General features: G+C 40.9%; 1 protein-coding gene across 18 annotated transcripts in view; it reads left to right on the top strand.

Moving 5' to 3' along the window:
- The window catches only part of LOC124856622 (R3H domain-containing protein 2), a 69,185-nt gene that overhangs the window by 31,497 nt on the left and 18,023 nt on the right, over nucleotides 1-19,665 (top strand). For 9 of the 18 annotated variants that reach the window (XM_047347272.1, XM_047347276.1, XM_047347274.1 and 6 more), the window contains 9 exons: nucleotides 7,618-7,704; nucleotides 7,834-7,957; nucleotides 10,013-10,091; nucleotides 10,717-10,776; nucleotides 11,415-11,555; nucleotides 11,980-12,088; nucleotides 12,504-12,599; nucleotides 15,764-15,813; nucleotides 16,430-16,483. In XM_047347272.1, coding sequence (XP_047203228.1) covers nucleotides 7,618-7,704; nucleotides 7,834-7,957; nucleotides 10,013-10,091; nucleotides 10,717-10,776; nucleotides 11,415-11,555; nucleotides 11,980-12,088; nucleotides 12,504-12,599; nucleotides 15,764-15,813; nucleotides 16,430-16,483 — 800 coding nt within the window. The remainder of the gene's footprint in view (nucleotides 1-7,617; nucleotides 7,705-7,833; nucleotides 7,958-10,012; nucleotides 10,092-10,716; nucleotides 10,777-11,414; nucleotides 11,556-11,979; nucleotides 12,089-12,503; nucleotides 12,600-15,763; nucleotides 15,814-16,429; nucleotides 16,484-19,665) is intronic. The other 9 variants (XM_047347277.1, XM_047347266.1, XM_047347268.1 and 6 more) reach the window with 3 other exon arrangements.

Genomic DNA, 19,665 nt, shown 5'->3' with positions numbered 1-19,665 from the left:
AACGTGCTAACTTGAACAAGCATTGCAGGCGTTTATACTTGATGTTGGTGCAGTATTCTCCGAAAAGACCGGTAGCAGTACACTACATAACCACTGGAAATGTTGCAAAAGAAACACTTGATGTCACACACCAAAAATGGCTGCATTTAGTACTGCAAACATACATGAGGATGAACTGTTGCTTATTGCTCTAGTACAATGGGTAGAACTGGTTTGTGTTCACTTGGATCTCCACTTCTTCCAACATACATGAGTAAAAACTGTTTTCTTTATAAAAGAAGCATTTAAATGATCCATCTTATAAATGCTGGTGGTGTATGAAATTCAGTTCCCCTGAAATAATCTATTCCACTGCATGCACAACAGCTGGTGAGGTGGAATCCAGTCTGCACATATTTTCTGATTAAGTGCTCAGTTAAACCAAAACATTTAATCTTTTATCATGTCAAGGTTGTTATTTTATCTTTAAACCTGCAGATCCCAGTAAAAAAAAGAGTCTTGTTTTTGACACAGTTTTGTGTTATTAGGTTTATTTATTTTTCATTACTTGTTTAAAAAGCTGGAAGCTCAGTCTGCTGGACACAAAAGACAAACCTTTCTGAAAGATCAGTTTTTCATGGTTTTCTTGTAAACCACATTTCTAATGTAAAATATAACTAATTAACTGATAAATGTAAGAAATTTCTAGTAGCTACCATAACTTTTATTTGTTAATGCTGGTTAATTTTAAGACACAAAACATATCTGCTCTAGCAGTAACTTCATGTCTTCCTTTTATCATGCACAACTATTTCTGTGAATTTGAAGATATTTGCTCTTTCCTTACCAAAGTTACCTGGCAGAACAGATTATCTGTGAACCTGCTCTGCGACCAGGGTTGCCAGAGCTGACTGACAGTTTCCAGCCCAATCCCAACATAAAACCCGCCCACCTAAATGAAACCAACCCAAATGTCAACCTCTCTTGAACATGTTAAAAGCACAAAACGTAAAGTTATGCATATAACTACTGTTCTCTGAAGGAGAGTAACAAAGTACAACACATGGGTATGGGATATCACGCCCTGCGTGTCCTGGCTGAAGCCACCTCTAATCACGCCTCCTAGGTAAATGATGTGATAACAGGTGACAGGCCCCGCCTGCACTATATACCTGTCCGTCATCGTCGTCATTACTCAGTTCGATAGCCGCTATTCACCGAGCCCAGCTGAGCAACGGGGCAGCAATGTTTTGTAATTCGTTACTCTGCTTCAGGAAACAGTAGTTATATGCATAACTTTACGTTCCCTTTCAGTCGATTCACTCAGTACAACACATGAGTATGGGACATATATAAACGCCCTGCAGAACAGCCCTCAAACCTGAATCATGCACTGCATACTAGTGCAGCACTTCAGACCCAGCAGAAAGAACAGAGTGAGCCACAGAAGGGGTTGTCACATCCAAACGATAAAACTTTACAAATGTGTGCAGCGAAGTTGTCACATCCAAACGATAAAACTTTACAAATGTGTGCGGCGAAGACCAGCTGACTGCAGCACAAATGTCACTCATGGGCATCCCTCTAAGTGGTGCACAGGAGGTCACTATGTCCCTGGTGGAGTGAGCCCTCACACCACGTGGCATTGGGAGACCCATGTTGCTGTAAGCTAGAGAAATGGCCTCCACAATCCAGTGGGAGAGCATTTGTCTGGACTGAGCTTTCCCCCTTTTTGGGTTAGCAATACACACAAACAGTTGATCACATAACCTCACAGTCTGTGTATGGTTGATGTAACTGCGCAGTGCACGTAAAAGGCACAGGAAGTGTTTCCTCAGATGCAAAAGGAGGTGGACAAAAACTAGAGAGCTCCATAGTCATGGAGCTGTAGTCCGAAGTAATAACCTTAGGAAGATAAGCTGCATTAGGTCGCAAGGTAACCTTGGAACCATCAGATGAAAAGTGTATGCAGGTAGGATTTACAGACAAAGCATGGAGGTCTCCAACTCGCTTTGCAGTTGTCAGAGCAAGAAGCAGAGCAAGCTTATATGAAAGGAACTTCACATCTACTGACTCCAAAGGTTCAAATGGAGGGTCACAAAGAGCTTCTAGTACCAATGTGAGATCCCAGGAAGGAAAACTGGGTTTAATCACAGGTCTGAGTCTACGAACCCCCTTTAAGAAGCGTACAGCCAGAGGATGAGCACCTGGTCTGACTCCATTAAAACCAATATGGCAGGCAGAAATGGCAGCCAAGTAGACCTTAATTGTGTAAAAGGAAAGACCTTTATCCAGCAGATCCTGCAAAAACGTTAAAACTTCCACCATTGAGCACTGAAATGGAACAATGTGCTTGTCCTCACACCACTGCTCAAAAGCCCGCCATTTATAAGCGAATAAGCCTCTAGTGGAGGATGCTCTTGCATTCTGGATTGTTGCCACCACATCAAGGGGGAGGCCTTTGGCTAATAAGCTGGACCTCTCAGCAGGTAAGCATGCAGCTTCCACAGATCTGGGTGTGGAATGAAATATCCCCTCCCCCCTGCCTGAGTGAGGAGATCCCGACAAACGGAGAGTTGCCACGGCTCTGCTGCCAGCAGGCTGTTTATCTCGGAATACCATGACTTTGTAGGCCAACGGGGTGCTACCAAAATTAGGGACAGACCCTGTTTGCGCATCCTCTCTAGTACAGGTAGTATCATTTCCACTGGGGGGAATGCATACAGGAGTACATTGGGCCATGGATGGGCCAGGGCATCCACTCCCAGTGGAGCATCCTGATCTGTTATGGAAAAGAACAGAGGACAGTGGGTGTTTGCTCTGGTGGCAAAAAGATCTACTGCTGCTGTCCCAAACAGACACTATATCTGTTCCACCACGGAGGGGTGAAACCTCCACTCTCTCACCCGAGGTCCGCCTCTGGAGAGCAAATCTGCACCCAGATTCAGTCATCTCGGGACATGAGTAGCTCTGATAGACAGAAAGCGTATGCTGCACCACTGCAAGAGGTGTGTAATAGCTTCAGGAGAGGAAGTGAACGAGTCCCTCCCTGTCTGTTTATGTATGAAATCACAGTGGTGTTGTCTGTCCTGACCAGAACATGTTGGTTTAACAGAACCTGGAAGAAATGTTGCAGAGCCAGCAGAACCGCTAAGATCTCCAGGTAGTTTATGTGGAGTTTAGATTGTACTGGTGTCCAAACCCCCCGCATCGCTGCGCAATCGCACAAAGCCCCCCAACCCCTCAGGGAGGCATCCGTGGATACCACCTTGCAAAAGGTTACTCTCCCTATCGGCAAACCTCGGCACAACAGTCCTGGTTCCCGCCAAGGGCCGAGAGCCGACATGCAGGCAGTGGTTATTGTTAGCTTTCTGCTGCGGTGACACCATGCACACAACCGGTGAGAGCGGGTCCACCGCTGGAACGGGCGCATCTTCAGTAGACCGAGTGGTACTACTGCAATCATAGATGCCATCATACCCATCAGTTGTAAGATAGTCTGGAAACGCAGTTTGTGTCCCAACTGAAACTGAGTAAGGCAGCGGTGAAACGTGGCCACTCTGTGGTCGGAAAGATGTGCCCTGCTTGTAAGGGAGCATATTTCCAGACCGAGAAATGAAAATTGGGATCAGCAAGCTTTTCTGAGAGTTTACCAAAAATCCTAGCGCCTGAATGTGTGACAGAACCTGCGACAGCTGCACTGTCGCCTGCTCTCTGGAACTGGCTATTAAAGCCCAGTTGTCCAGATAAGTTAAAATGCGGACGCCTGTTTCTCGGAGAGGTGCTAGTGCTACCTCTACACATTTTGTAAAGGTGCGAGGCACTAGAGACAGACCGAAAGGCAGTACGAGGTACTCGTAAGCCTTGCCCTTGAAGGCGAATCTCAGAAACTGTCTGTGGTCCGGGTGTATCACTACGTGAAAGTAAGCGTCTGTCAGGTCGATCGTGGCAAACCAATCGCCCGGGCTGATAGCACTCAGAAGCTGCTTGAGTGTTAACATTTTGAACTTGTATGTTCGGAGGTATTTATACAGAACTCTTAAGTCCAGGATTGGACGAAGCTCATCCCCTTTTTTCGGAACAACAAAGTAACGGCTGTACCAACCTCTGTTCATGTCCGACTTGGGAACCGCACGGAAACTCCTTTTGCCAACAGTGTATTTATCTCCTCTCTCAGAACCTCTGCTGCTTGGGCCATTACCGCCGTGTTTACCACACCAACAAAGCGGGGTGGTCTCCGGCAAAACTGTAAACGGTAACCCATCGCAACGGTCCTCTCCACCCAAGGTTGGAGTGTGCAGCCAGGCGACTGGCCTGCGGCACTGTTGGTGGAACGGTGCTGCCCTCTCCCGACGTGCGAGAGAGGTGCAGCCTCATTTGGCTGTCGCCTGCAGCCATTTGATTCTGACCTTTTTCCATAGAAAAAGCTGTCTTTATTGAAACGTTTGGAGCATACATACAAACATTTGGAACAACTGTAGTGCTCAGAAACACATTCAACGCACCCAAACCTTTAGTGCAAATACAATTGTGGGGAAATTGTGCTTGGGAGACTGTGTTGGGGAAACGTAGCGCCTCTTGGGACTGGGATCCCGAACAACACCAGGAAAACCTCTTTTGGACGGTACCCGCCGAGAACTGGCAAACATGTCTCCCTGCTCCTGAAACTCCTGATTCTCGAGTCCCACAGCTAGGAGGACTGTGTCTTCTTCTTCCGGGACGTCAAGTCCCTCTGTGGCTATGCTGTCTGAGGGCTCAAGCTCACAGGTCGCGTCATCCTCTTCAGTGGGGGTGGCGGTACAACTTGTTTGCGAGTGCCCGAGCTGGATTTGGGTCTCACATCTCGCCTGGGGATGATACAGCGCAGTGCTTCGGTCTGCTTTTTCTTCAGCTCGAATTTCGGCTGTATGGCGTCGAGAGATTGCCCAAACAGCCCGCCGGCTACCCCTCGGTTCATCCAGGTAGACGGCTCTATCTCTATCCGGGATTTCAGAGAGCGTCAGCCACAGGTGCCTTTGTGCAACCACCGTTGATGCCATCCCTCTGCCCAGTGATACACGGAGGATGTAGTCAGCGGTGACCTCATTCAAGAGCGGCATCTTAGGGCTCTCCGGCGGTGTTGCGGCTCCAAGCTCTGCCAAGCACATAGCTTGGTATGTTTGCATGGTGATGGAGTTCAGGGCACGAGCAGTGGTCGCATGAGCCCTGTAGATTTTCTCCAATTGAGCAGCGGAGAACCTACAGTGCTTAGACGGAAGCGATGTTGGACCACCCACACCATGATTTTGGGACGGGGCCAGATATGCTGCCAAAGACTGTTCCATAAGCGTAATATTCACTAGTCCAGCTTTTTCACTGCCTTCCAGGTCCAGATACTGTCCATAACCCAGCACCGTGACACGGGCGGACAGTGGTTTGTTCCATGAAGACGTCAACTCAGAGACAAAGTCTGGAAACATGGGTAGATGGTGCTTGACTGCGGCCAGCTCTGAGGGGAGATAAAACCTGGCGATTCGCGATGGATTCTCCGCAGGAGGTGGGGATGGCCATTCCCGTCCAGGGTATCAGCTGCACGGCGGCAAAGAGAGAAAAAAGACCTGTCGCCCGGGTCTGCTGGCGCAGCAGCGGCAGCCTGACTTGGCAGAGACTCATCCTCATCATCGGACAGACCATGAACATCCAAACCGATGTCCAGTACGTCCTCCTCTCCCTGAAGGGGTTCTAGCTGAAGCTGAGACCAAGCACCTCCATTATCGGCTAACCCATCAACATACTCCATAAGCGGGGACTTCGACCGAAAAGCCGTCCTCGTCAGAATCGGACGAAACTGGGGTTCCTGCCTCGGAGAGCAGTGGGTCTTGCCATGAGACAGCAGCCTCTCCCAGCACCTTCTCGAGGAATTTAACCCGCCTCTCCAGGGTCGAGCGACGAAGCAGGCGACAGAACGCACATGCTTCGGGCTCCGCCAACGCTCTGCGAGCGTGAACGATCCCGAGACAGACGGGACAAGCCTCATGCTGGTCCTTCTCATGAAGCGAGAAGCTGCACCCCTGAGGACAGGGACAAATAGAAGACTTCTGCTTCACTTGTGTTAGCTTTGTGCTCATCCCAAACCACGAAAGCCAGACCGAACTGCTTGAAATTAACGCTTCGCGGGCAGACATGCTTACCAGCAGGCAGCAGTGACTAACTCCAACAAAAGCAGTTGAACTAGTTCCAAGTAGCCTTTCGAAAGAGACACAGAGCTAACCAGCAGCAGCTAGCTAGTCTGATTCAAAGAGGTGTTCTTAGCAAGGTGAAGAGCGTAAGAACTGAGTAATGACGATGATGACGGACAGGTATATACTGCAGGCGGGGCCTGTCACCTGTCGTCATCACATCATTTGCCTAGGAGGCGTGATTAGAGGTGGCTTCAGCATGGACACGCAGAGCTTGATATCCCATATTCATGTGTTGTACTGAGTGAATCGACTGAAAGGGAACTGTTACACGCATAATAAAGATTGCAGTGCCCTGTTTTTTTAAATCATGAAGCTGCGCTCGGATTTCTGTATTACAGTACTTGGAAAGATCTTTAGCATCATCCTGTGGGAGAGGCAATCCACGATTCTAGTTCTGTATCAGCCTCCCGTTCCTTTCTGGATATTTCTTTGTATTTTCCCCCTTTAGCATGATGCCTTCTCTCTACGTCAAGTCAAAGCTTATAAGGGAAGGCCTTTAGGTCAAGACATACCAGTATAGCTTAGTTTAACTCTTAACCCAATTTGGGTCATTTACAAATGACGTTTTACAGTCACACTTGATTAACCAGTAACCATCACTGATTGATTATCTCAAGTTTGACTGATTTTTCTAGATTTCAAAAAAATGAACTAATGGTATGAGTGCAAAGGCACAACAGACTGATCATTACTTTCATAGCATTTTCCTATGAATATTTTCCAAAAACCCACCAACTGTTGTGAGAAGCAGCATAAATTTTAGTAACCCGCACGAAGCAAATTTTGTTTTCTAGCCCAACGTTTTCAAAAGAAGTCCAATTGTGTGGAAATCCGCTCAACCTGGCAAGACTGTCTGCGGCAGTACCTTTTTAAACTCGTCCATTTTGAATGGAGCATGATGGAGCGCGGGGGGACGTTACGATTTCATCCCTGCTGGTGTGCGCACCTTGCATCATTTTCAATGCATGAAGTATAAAACTAGCTTAAGACATTTATTCTTTGGAAACAAAAAATGGAAGACTAAATGACTGCTCCTATTACAACAAACACTGGATTTTACAGATACAGTATATTAATGTGAATGCTTGAAAATAATTCTACTTTATTTTACATTTTATATTCTCATACTTTTTTCATTTTTTTTATCTCTCAAAAAACAAAAAATTTCAACTACTTGCCTAAAAATACCTCTGCTAAAGATTTTTTACATGTATTTTTAAAAGACTGCATTAGATATTTTGTTTAAACACTTTTTTGTCTAAATACTATGTTGTAAAGTTTCATATGAATTAAAAAAATATGGATACGTTTTCTTGTGTTTTCTTGTTTTGACTTTACATTTTATCAAAATTGTGTCTTTTTTGTTTTTGTGTCTTGTCAAATTCATCGAAGAATGCAATAATCTTGTTTGTTTCAGTCTAATGCCAAAATGAAATTAGTACGGAGTCTGGCAGTATGTGAGGAGTCCTCTGGTCCCTTCCCAAACGATGGACCCCCAGAATCGGTATACTTTTCCAACATAACCAGTAACTGCAGTCTGTAAACTTTAACTCATCCCAGCTTACAGCGTTTTCAAATATGTTGTTTTTATTTGTAATTATTAAAGAGCAATTTGTTTTTGTTTGTTCAATAGGAAATAATCCAGCTTCACATCAGTTGTCCATCAGACAAAGAGGAGGAAAAGTCTTCAAAGGATGAGTATGAAAATGAAGAGAAGGAAAAAAAGGACAAGACTCCTCGAAAGATGCTGTCTCGTGGTAAGACGCAGTTTTACGGCGGTTGTTGTGTAACAAAGTCATTGTTCACACTTTTACTCCTTTACACTTTAGGATATTTGGTGACATGCATGTCTTCTTATCAGATATCATTTGTAAGTTGACAAGAAGGATAGTATTTAGTCCTTTTTATGATGCATTACTCTTGGCTTGAGGGTTGCAGCAACTCATTAGAACCAAGTCTCTGAAAACGAGGAGTCGTTTGTCAAATGGAAGAAGTTTTCTAATATTTATGTACTGTAACACACATTCAAATTCACAAACATATCAGTGTTCACTTCTGTTTAAAGTATGACAAGACATCTATAGATTGAGCTTGTTTGGTCTTCCACAACATGAGAGCCAAATCTGAGCCAGCTAATTGCATCATTATAAACATCTCACACAATACAGTCTTATTCAATACATTTGAATATTACTGAAAGATTAATTTATTTCATTAACTTAATTCCCTACGTAAAACACAGCATAAAGACTATTTACACACAGAATGATGTTGTAAAGCTTGTATTTGTGTTCATTAAGATGATTTCTCGCTTACAGTTAATGAAAACAAGACCTTTAATATCAGAATATTGCATCAATAGAAATAAAATTTTTATGGCACAAATGTGAGCTTAAAAGTATGTTTAATACCTGCTTAGGTTGCTATTTTGCCATTTTGTCACTTCCTACCACCATTTTGTACATATAAACAAACCATTTCCTTCCCTGCATGCCGGTTTCTTACCGGCATATTAACATGTTTTACCCGTGTATTTACGATGGCAAATACTTTTGTTTCTCTGCTTTGGTAATTTCAGTGAGTTGTGGTGTTAAATACAACCAAACAAAACAAATGACAATTTGTAACTGCATCTGACTGAAGATATATAAATTATAAACAATTATAGAAGGATAGTCTAAATTAAAAAAAGTAAAACTACTAACCATTCTTAAAGTTTTTTTAAACACTAGGTTAGATTTGTGGATTTAAGCTGGCAGAAGGGATTCATGGGATATATTAAATATAAGTATGAAACGTATGGTTGTTTGTGTGTTGCCCTGCGATGGACTTGCGACCTGTCCAGGGTACCCCGTAGACTGCTGGAGATAGGCACCAGCTTCCCCGCGACCCACTTTGGAATAAGCGTTAGAAAATGACTGACTGGCTGACGTCCGCTAGGTGGGTCCAACTTTACACATGGTCGGTATGAAACATCCCATTGCAGATGGCAACTGTCGTGAAATGTTTGGTGTGAATTGTCAAACTGGAAAGGTTTCAAATGGGCAAAATGGCCAACATCAAACTACAAAGCAGGTCTGATCGGTAGCAGCATGTTGGGAAACAGCAGGTGTAGAGCCGTCACTGCCTTGGTGATTTTTAAGAGGTTGACAGTGTTCAAGAACATTATTGGCTGTAAGAGCAAGTTTATGTGCTGAAATCACCCATGTAAACTCATTGACTTGTTGATATCAAAATAATGAGTGGAACCATGAAACAAAGTGAGCTTGTCTTATTCAAGTGCTAATTACACTTTTTGTTTATGGTGAATCTTGGTATTTGTACAGTTTTTTTTTTAATAGGAAGATCAGACACAAAAGTGTGTTGCTCACATTAGGAGTAATTGTTGCCGTCTAGTTCCTGATGAAAGTGATTCTTTCTTCTACTCTGTCTTTTAATTGGCGCCAGGAGAGGTTTTCAAAATGGAGTCTAAAAATACAAACAAAACTGTTAAAGTAGACCTCAGTCTCTCCTTGCAAGACTTGTCAGTTATCATTATACAGCAGAGACTAAATGACTTATCCGTGTACCTGTGCAGTGTAGTGTAGAAGTAATGTTGCCCTCTAGAGGGTGTTTGTCTCTGTTTACACTGAACACTGCGTGCATATGTCTGTAACTGTTTTCAAAGACAAGAGACATGCTTATTCCTCTTCATCATCTTAAGCTTGGTATATGTTCACACTGCGCTGTTTTCTTGTTGTCATTTGTTGTTTGATGGTTTTGTTTGTTTTTGGGAAAGGATTTGTATTTGTTCATTTTCTTTTCTCTGATAGATTCCAGTCAGGAATACACTGATTCCACAGGCATCGATGTTCATGAGTTTTTGGTCAACACACTGCAAAACAATCCCAGGTATGACTACAGCCAACAAGTAGTGGTTATAATACACACGGAACATAGTCCAAACAGTTTACTGGAATAAAGAAATCTTGGTTCTTTAGGCATCGTAAACAATCCGCATTTTATTTGTGAATTTTGTTAAGCTTAATTTCATTATTCCAATATTTGCACACAAATTTATTTAAAGGAATCACAGAAATCCCAAATCTGTTAATTCTTCACAAGGGATAATAATGCATTTTTTTGGAAGCATTCTGATGTGTTTTAGCAGAGGGCTGCATGCACTGCATTGTATGGACTTACCTGAATATAAAAAAAATCCTCATATTGTTGCCAGCAGAGCAATCTTAATTACTCTATTTGTGTCCAAATGTTGATAGTATTGTCACATTTAATGTTTCTCTGCATTTTCTCTTGAGTAAAATAGCTCAAGTTGTTATTTTATGTTTTTATCAAGTAACGAGTCTTATATGATAATTTTGCATGTAAAGAAACTCCTGATGAACTTCAGAAATTACCATCAGAATTTATTTTTAAATAATTTCTCAAACTTTTGTGGTAGGTTTACTGCATTTAAGTCATGGACTCATGTCCTCGTTTCATTTCTTTATTTTTTTTCTTTCCTTTGACCCTGCAGGGATCGAATGATGCTGCTTAAACTAGAACAAGATATCCTGGAGTTCATTAATGACAACAAGTAAGTCCGGCCTTCTAAACACTGAGCTTATTATTCAGTTTAGACATATGTTATTATTTTTGTTTGCAGATTGCTACAGTAATGCATTAATCTTTTATTATTTGGTTTTCTTATGAGTGAGTTTAAATTTGATTATCCCATTGCCCACAGGATTGCCGTAATGGGCTACAAATAACGATATTACAGTTAGAGCTACTCAATATAGTGAACCTCTGTCTTTATCACAACATTAATGTGTGCATTATCACAATTAAAACTGCTGTCTGGAAAGCACTATTTGATGGATTATTGTTCTTTTGGATGCACAACATTCATACCAACAAAGTATTTAGAAGGTTTGACTGACTGTCTTTGCCTTTAATATTCACACTTGATACAGATCTTAGTGACTAAGATGCTGCAGCTCCCAGAAAGTGTTTGGAATGACAAAATCTTGGAAAACAGAGATGAGGGAATAAAATATTGGTTATTTGCTGCTAATATAGTTATCCCAGGATTCAACAATAATGTCAGTTACTTGCTTTGCCAATAATTTGCAGCCCTAATTGCAGTTTAAAACCCTAATTCTGGCATTCAACATCAGAGCAAATGCCTTAAGGACAATTTAGCAATTATTAATTTATTTTTTTCACCTACAGTAACCAATACAAGAAATTTCCTCAGATGACATCTTATCATCGAATGCTGTTACACCGTGTGGCCGCCTACTTCGGTATGGATCACAACGTAGATCAGACGGGAAAGGCCGTCATCATCAATAAGACGGGGAACACACGCATGTGAGTGTTTCACAAACTCTCCACAAACAACAAAATACTCTTGATTTTAGCAAGAAGATAATTGCAGTTAAACTTCATAAAAGTTAATAAAAATGATTTAATGAATTGAGAAATTTCTGTGAATTACTTGCTCTACCAATCATGAACAGTGTAGGTTTTGTCTGTGAACTTGTGTAGAGTTAGATGTTGCTGGGTTTTCCACATCTTTTCAAGTATTTTATTGTGAATCATTGAGAAATGTCATTGTACAAGAGATTGGAAAAGCAAAAAACTGGGCCTATTTGCCCAGTAACATTGCTGTTTTAACTTTGAATAGCCTTTACAGTTTTTTGCTGTTAGGTTCCTTACCGCTTTCCTTCTCTCCATTGCAGTCATCTTTTTTGCAGCCTTTACAGAACAATTTACCTTAAATATTTTTCTACAGCCCAGAACAACGGTTTTCTGAACACATCAAGGATGAGCGTAACATGGACTTTCAAAAAAAGTTCATCCTTAAAAGAGATGATGCTAGTATGGACAAGGATGATAATCAGGTAGGTTGGTTGTCATTGCTAAATCTCTTTAAACATGACCCAGTTTTTTCCCTTTTATACCACCACACTTTTGTGACTTAATGACCTGTAACAAAAGTGACAACAGGTGTTGTGTAAGCTTTGTGAGGCAACAGTAAAAATAATGCTTCTTAATCTGCCTTTTGCAGGTTTCATTTCTAAGGTAAATCCTATTAATGGTGCTTTAGCATAAGTATAGGGTCGAAGGTGCATCACCTTGGAATGAGCGTTATTATTTAGGGCTGCAGCTAACCATTATTTTAGTAACCGAGTATTCTATTGATTATTCTGACTGATTATTCTTCACTCTTCCTATTTTTTTAGTACAAAAACAGTGAAGAAATAAACTGCATTTAGCATTTAAGAGTACACTATATATTTTGTCTTTGCGTATTAGATCCGTGTGCCATTGCAGGACGGGAGGCGTAGCAAATCTATTGAAGAAAGAGAAGAAGAATATCAGCGGGTACGAGACAGGATCTTTGCCCGAGAAGTAAGTATTTAACATGGGCAGGGTGTTAAAAGTGTTTCACTAATCTCAAACAGTGTTTCAAAGTATTTGTAATCAGGGAAGATATAAGAAGGTCATGATTCCAAAATAGCAGTGAAATATTAAAGTTGTCCTTTTTGTGTTCTTGCAAATGCTTAAGAGCTCACAAGCTGTATCGTAATTAATTTCTTTTCCTTAAAGTACTATCCAGTTCAGGGTTGATTAGTCCCAGCAATGTAAAATCTTGGAGATGAACAAACTAACAGATGAATAAATGCAGTCTGAATTCCCTTGAATTCAACCTAGATCAAAAACTCAGAAAACTGTTTCTACAGTGCCTCTTTAGCTAAATAAAATTGTACTGATTGTAACTAAATACTGCTTACCAGGAAAATGGTGGTCCCTTGGGTAGCTTGAAAAAGATTTGAGCTCACAGGACTCTCTGATTTAAACAAAACAAACAAAAACAAAAGTTAAATAAAATGAAAATAAGAGGTCTTATTTATACAGGTCCTTCTCAAAATATTAGCATATTGTGATAAAGTTCTTTATTTTCCGTAATGTCATGATGAAAATTTTACATTCATATATTTTAGATTCATTGCACACTAACTGAAATATTTCAGGTCTTTTATTGTCTTAATACGGATGATTTTGGCATACAGCTCATGAAAACCCAAAATTCCTATCTCACAAAATTAGCATATCATTAAAAGGGTCTCTAAACGAGCTATGAACCTAATCATCTGAATCAACGAGTTAACTCTAAACACCTGCAAAAGATTCCTGAGGCCTTTAAAACTCCCAGCCTGGTTCATCACTCAAAACCCCAATCATGGGTAAGACTGCCGACCTGACTGCTGTCCAGAAGGCCACTATTGACACCCTCAAGCAAGAGGGTAAGACACAGAAAGAAATTTCTGAATGAATAGGCTGTTCCCAGAGTGCTGTATCAAGGCACCTCAGTGGGAAGTCTGTGGGAAGGAAAAAGTGTGGCAGAAAACGCTGCACAACGAGAAGAGGTGACCGGACCCTGAGGAAGATTGTGGAGAAGGGCCGATTCCAGACCTTGGGGGACCTGCGGAAGCAGTGGACTGAGTCTAGAGTAGAAACATCCAGAGCCACCGTGCACAGGCGTGTGCAGGAAATGGGCTACAGGTGCCGCATTCCCCAGGTCAAGCCACTTTTGAACCAGAAACAGCGGCAGAAGCGCCTGACCTGGGCTACAGAGAAGCAGCACTGGACTGTTGCTCAGTGGTCCAAAGTACCTTTTTTCGGATGAAAGCAAATTCTGCATGTCATTCGGAAATCAAGGTGCCAGAGTCTGGAGGAAGACTGGGGAGAAGGAAATGCCAAAATGCCAAGAAGTCCAGTGTCAAGTACCCACAGTCAGTGATGGTCTGGGGTGCCGTGTCAGCTGCTGGTGTTGGTCCACTGTGTTTTATCAAGGGCAGGGTCAATGCAGCTAGCTATCAGGAGATTTTGGAGCACTTCATGCTTCCATCTGCTGAAAAGCTTTATGGATATGAAGATTTCATTTTTCAGCACGACCTGGCACCTGCTCACATTGCCAAAACCACTGGTAAATGGTTTACTGACCATGGTATCACTGTGCTCAATTGGCCTGCACACTCTCCTGACCTGAACCCCATAGAGAATCTGTGGGATATTGTGAAGAGAACGTTGAGAGACTCAAGACCCAACACTCTGGATGAGCTAAAGGCCGCTATCGAAGCATCCTGGGCCTCCATAAGACCTCAGCAGTGCCACAGGCTGATTGCCTCCATGCCACGCCGCATTGAAGCAATCATTTCTGCCAAAAGGATTCCCGACCAAGTATTGAGCGCATAACTGTACATGATTATTTGAAGGTTGACGTTTTTTGTATTAAAAACACTTTTCTTTTATTGGTCAGATGAAATATGCTAGTTTTGTGAGATAGGAATTTTGGGTTTTCTTGAGCTGTATGCCCAAATCATCTGTATTAAGACAATAAAAGACCTGAAATATTTCAGTTAGTGTGCAATGAATCTAAAATATATGAATGTTAAATTTTAATCATGACATTATGGAAAATAATGAACTTTATCACAATATGCTAATATTTTGAGAAGGACCTGTATATTTTTTTCTAGACAGATATCGAGGCTTTTTCTTGTCATAGGACCTTCACTGTTTGCAACATTTGTCTCAGAAGCTTTTTGTGTGTCTTGGTTGTCAGTCATTCAGCACTTAAACAAGCTTTACAAGCCTCAGGTTTTACAAATGCAATCGGAAGATTATGGTTAATTTAAATATGACATCTTTTTATGTTTTAGATTAGTTGAATTACAAAAGAAATGAGTTGTACAACAAGAAACATGTTTAAGAATGATTTTGTGGTGTATAATGGACTGTGCAGTGTCATGGTGTTTCATTCTTAATTCCTAAATTTACATCAGTACAGTACTTTCAGATTGTTGGATGTTATTTTTAGTAGATATTCAGACAGGTATAAACAGAGAAAAAAGTATGCTATTGATTATTTTATATAACTAAAAATGCTTATGTAAGAATGCTTTAAAAGTGTAAAAGCAGAATGGAAAGTCTTATTATTAAGTCATTTATAAAGAGTTTTATACATTTTTATATAAACAGTACAAAGAAAGTAGAAAAAAAAAACTCCCTGCCATCCCAACCAAGTGATCTCTGTGACTGGTTTTCACCAGCAGCTCTGCAAACAGGATCTAAACACAATTGTGTTGAAGTGGCATTTATTGTTGCCGCATGATTTTAATAACTATAAAAAACATTTAAGAGTGGATTTGTTAACCACATTTAGATAGTCAGCTCTAGAGGCAGTATAGAAATCAAACTGACTCAAGAGTTTCAACCATGGTGGTCACAAGTTTGTATTGCATTGTTTGTCTCCATGAGTCTAGCTTCATCTTCTGAGAAAAGCGGTTCTTTCCTGTTCGCTGGCTAAGACTTGGTGTTGTGATGGATCAAATGTTTTGTTGCCTGCAGCAGTAGAAATGCAAAGACCTGGTGCTAATCCAGCACATTCACTAGTTTGGGGGAAAACCCCTTATTTTAGCTTAAAATTGTGTTGAATTTTGAAATGTTGTCAAGCCAAACTAATGTCGGGAACGTGTTACTAATAGAATTACACATTTCATAATGTGCAGGTGTCCTTTTTTTTGCAGTCGTCTCAAAATGGATACATCAGTGACAACAGGTGAGTTGATGATTTCTCTTGGATACGTTTATGTGTGTTTCTTATAACTGTCACCCCTTTAATATTTGATACTGCTTGTTTAGTGTTTAGTTAAGAAGGGTGGATCCCAAGACATTGCTAATTGAACATTGTACATTGGTTCTCCAAAGCTCTCTTGTAATGGGAATCTACAAAAGATCTATTAAAATATCTCTTTTTTAGTTATTATATTAATTGCTGAATTGTTCTTTATGACACATGGTTTCATTTTTTTTTCTATTCAGATTTTATATTTGTAAGCAGGTTTATTACACACTCTGTGGGCTAAGTTTTGGTAGTTCTGCAGTTTTTGCCACTAAGGTCACACAGCAGTTAAAGTCTTCTTCCCTACACACTCTTAACATTTAGCCTGGTAGATAAAGGCCTAATTTGCTAAGAGCGAGACAAAACCGCAGCATTGGCTTCTCATGAGTTAAATTTCTACCTTGTGTGAGTTTTCCCTACCCCCTTTCTTCTAAAGAGTATTTTTTGACTGTGCCTACCTCTACTTTCCACTTTTCCTTTTCTTTAAGCCCTTTCCTGTTCTCCCATTCCGACCTGTAACCTGAGCATTTTCTCCTAATGTTAACCCCAACAGATTTTCCACTGAGGGCTACTCCTCTAGCTCTCAAAAGAGGAGGCAGATCTTTAGGTATTGGGAAGCTGCTGAATCACTAGTGTGTTGCCATGCCCATTTTTTTTTAAAGTGGTTTGGTGATGACATTGGTGACGTGTGGTGGTTATCTTTGCTTGACGTAATGGGCTGATAAATGGCTACTCTAGTATTGCACCGTGGATGCATGGCTGCTTTGTGGTTTCACTGGAAAATGTATCTACTCACACATCCACCCTTCCACCATCAGCTACAGTTTAATGGAAAGTACCTACATCAATTTCACAGTGATCTGCTTGTTTTCTGGTTGATTTAGTTATGTACTTTCTAACACATAATAGTCCAAAAAATCTGCAAATTCATCTGATGGTGTTTCTGAACTTAAAATAATACTATTAAAACCTGGTAGAATAGTCTTTTTTTTTTTGACGTGAACATTTTATTCTTTCTTATTATTTAATGTGTGCTAATTTTATTTGTTCCATGCAATATAGACAGATTGTGAACCTTAGATTTCCTTTCTTTGTGATTATCAGTCCAAACATATCATAAAACATATCCTAAACAAACCCATTGACCATTTTTCTGCATGTGCTAATATGGTAAAAGCGTAATATTTTAAATTCAATCGACACAATGAACAAAACAAGCCCATTTATGATTTATGGTGTATAGGCTGTAGTATATGTCTTGTTTACAGTAGACACTGTCCATAGAGCTGCTGTTTCTGTGTTGTGTACACATATCATATCCATTCCTCTTTTCAGTCTTTTCAGTCATGTACACAATGCAAATGTTCATGACACAATTACAATTTCCGTCTTCATACTGTGCCCAGACATTATATTTTTAATGCTTTACATTGTTTTTTTTTTTTTTTTTTTATGTTTCGGTTAGTGTTGATTTCTTCATGGTAGCATCAGTGCTGCTTTGATCAGTGTGTCTTCTCTTGCTGCATTCCTCTAAGTTAGACATAAATTGTAGCTGTACTCATACTACAGGCTGGTCATAACTTTCTTACACTTAAACTTTTGTCCCAGTTTGTTACGCGTCTATTTATAATAGCTGTCGTGCGTAATTCACTCGTGTCTAAGACGGTCCGGAAAGTTTAGCTCAGTTTGCTGTTGGTTGTTTTACACCAAAAGGGACAAAAGAGTCTTTCATCTGGGACCAACATGTAAACAGAACAACCTTACATGTGCAATCTAAGGCTACTGCAGCAAATATCACTTCTTGCAAGTCACATTGTCCGCTGTGAGTTATTTTTGTTTTTACTCCCCAAACATCTTTTGGTAGCCATCATTGCAGACGAATGGCTCAGGCATCGGTTTCAGACTCCTCCTGGACGCCTCTCTCGGGAGGTGTTCCAGGCACGTCCCACTGGGAGGAGTCCCAGAGGATGCTGGAGAGACGATGTCTCTCAGCTGTCCTGAGAACGCCTTGGGTTTCCCCCACAAGAGCTGGAGGAGGTGTCTGGTGAAAGGGAAGTATGGGCGTCTCTACTAAGTCTGCTGCCCATGCAACCCAGTCCTGGATAAGCGGAAGATGATGATGACGAAAGACCATATTCTAAGGAAAAATATGCAGTTGGCCACAGCTATTCGGTTTATCTGTGAAAGGGTTGCTGGTGTGGCAAATCAGTAGAGATGAAATGTCATGTGATCAACAGCGAATCTCTTCATTGGCTATTCCTGGCCATCATCTTTGTCTACAGGGGGAAACAAGTGTGTGCTCAGAGAGCTTCATTCCACCCACCCTTTCTTAAGAGGTTGTGCAGAGCGTGGCCTCAAAATAGTTCCTCCGTTAATTAATTTTTCTGAAATATTCATGAGCCACATTAAACCCTACTTGCTGATCTGTAGGGTTTTATAATCAGGGTTTTTTTTTTTAGTTCTGGCAAAAGCAGAGTTTCATATCCTTTATTCATTTTATTGTTTTGAAGAAGATATAATAAGATGACAGGTGTTATCAGCTAAAAATGTATTTTATTTTACTTGGAAATTGCAGAATTGTGGCAGTATGCTGTAGAGTGCTGGTTGCACATGTAGTGTGACACTACCGGCGTGACGGCTTCACATCATAACAACTGTGCCTAAAGTAGAAATACTTAGTGATTGCCTTGTAGGTGGTGTGTGTGTGTGAGTCTGAGTGTTGATCCACATATGCTCTTTAACATCATAGTGGTTGAATATTTAGTGTTACTAAAAAGGTTGATGTTTGTCTTGTTTTGTTATTCCCTGGACATTTGGGGGCATGTTCTTTTTAACATTTGGCAACTTTGAGAGGGTTCATTCATCAGAGCTTTGATATAAACTGTGTCCACAGTCTTACATGGTTTGCTGTGTTGTAAGTTGAAGTCATGGAAACTGTCTCATCTTGTCATTGGAGTGCTCCTTAACACCTGGTTAATGTTTAAGCATCTTTTCTCCCCTGCATGCTTGTTCTACCCATGAGTGGGTTTGTTTGTGGGAATGTGTGTGTGGTTGTGTGCTTGAAAACTGAAAATAATTTGCTTTTGGTATGTTGCCTGCTTTCGTACTTTGGTTACACAAAACCAGCCAATATGCATCTTTGTTGAATGTTCTATCTCAGGCTTGCCAAAGTGTATCCTTCCTAGCTGGTGATGACCTTACTCTGCTTTTCTTCTGACTCTTTCTACCTTTGTTGTCTACCTCCACCTACACACCTCTGGTTCAAATACTCCAAGGAGCAAATCTTTGTTTTTATATATAGTACATCTCTTCTTTAACCTAAATACAATTGTGTGTAATATTATTCAACCCCCTTAAACAAGTCTTATTGGCAGGATTCAGAATTGTTCAGATTTTTTTATAGGTTTAGCTAAATAAAACTGATATTGGGTAACTGATTATTATTAAAGGAATATAATTTAACACTAAATTCTACTTAGACTATTGCAGTCACAATTATTCAACCCCGCTAATAGAACTGTTCATAGGAGCACTTATTGGCTAATCAGGCATAGTCTCAGGCACACTTAATTCAAACAATCAAGGGCTTCATAAGAAGCATCACGTGTGCTTGAGATAAAAACACCCAAAATAGCTGGTCTGCCTGACAGTAATGTTTGATTGCATGATAGAAATATGGCTAAGTCAAGAGAATTGTCCAAAACGTTTATAGGAGACATCAGAGGTCACGGAAACTTGCAAAGTCACTGAAAATAACACCATGCTAACAGTAGAACGAAGGGTGGCTCA

Source organism: Girardinichthys multiradiatus, chromosome 20, assembly GCF_021462225.1.
Source record: "Girardinichthys multiradiatus isolate DD_20200921_A chromosome 20, DD_fGirMul_XY1, whole genome shotgun sequence".
Lineage (NCBI taxonomy): Eukaryota > Metazoa > Chordata > Actinopteri > Cyprinodontiformes > Goodeidae > Girardinichthys > Girardinichthys multiradiatus.
This window is presented reverse-complemented; position numbering and strand designations above follow the sequence as displayed.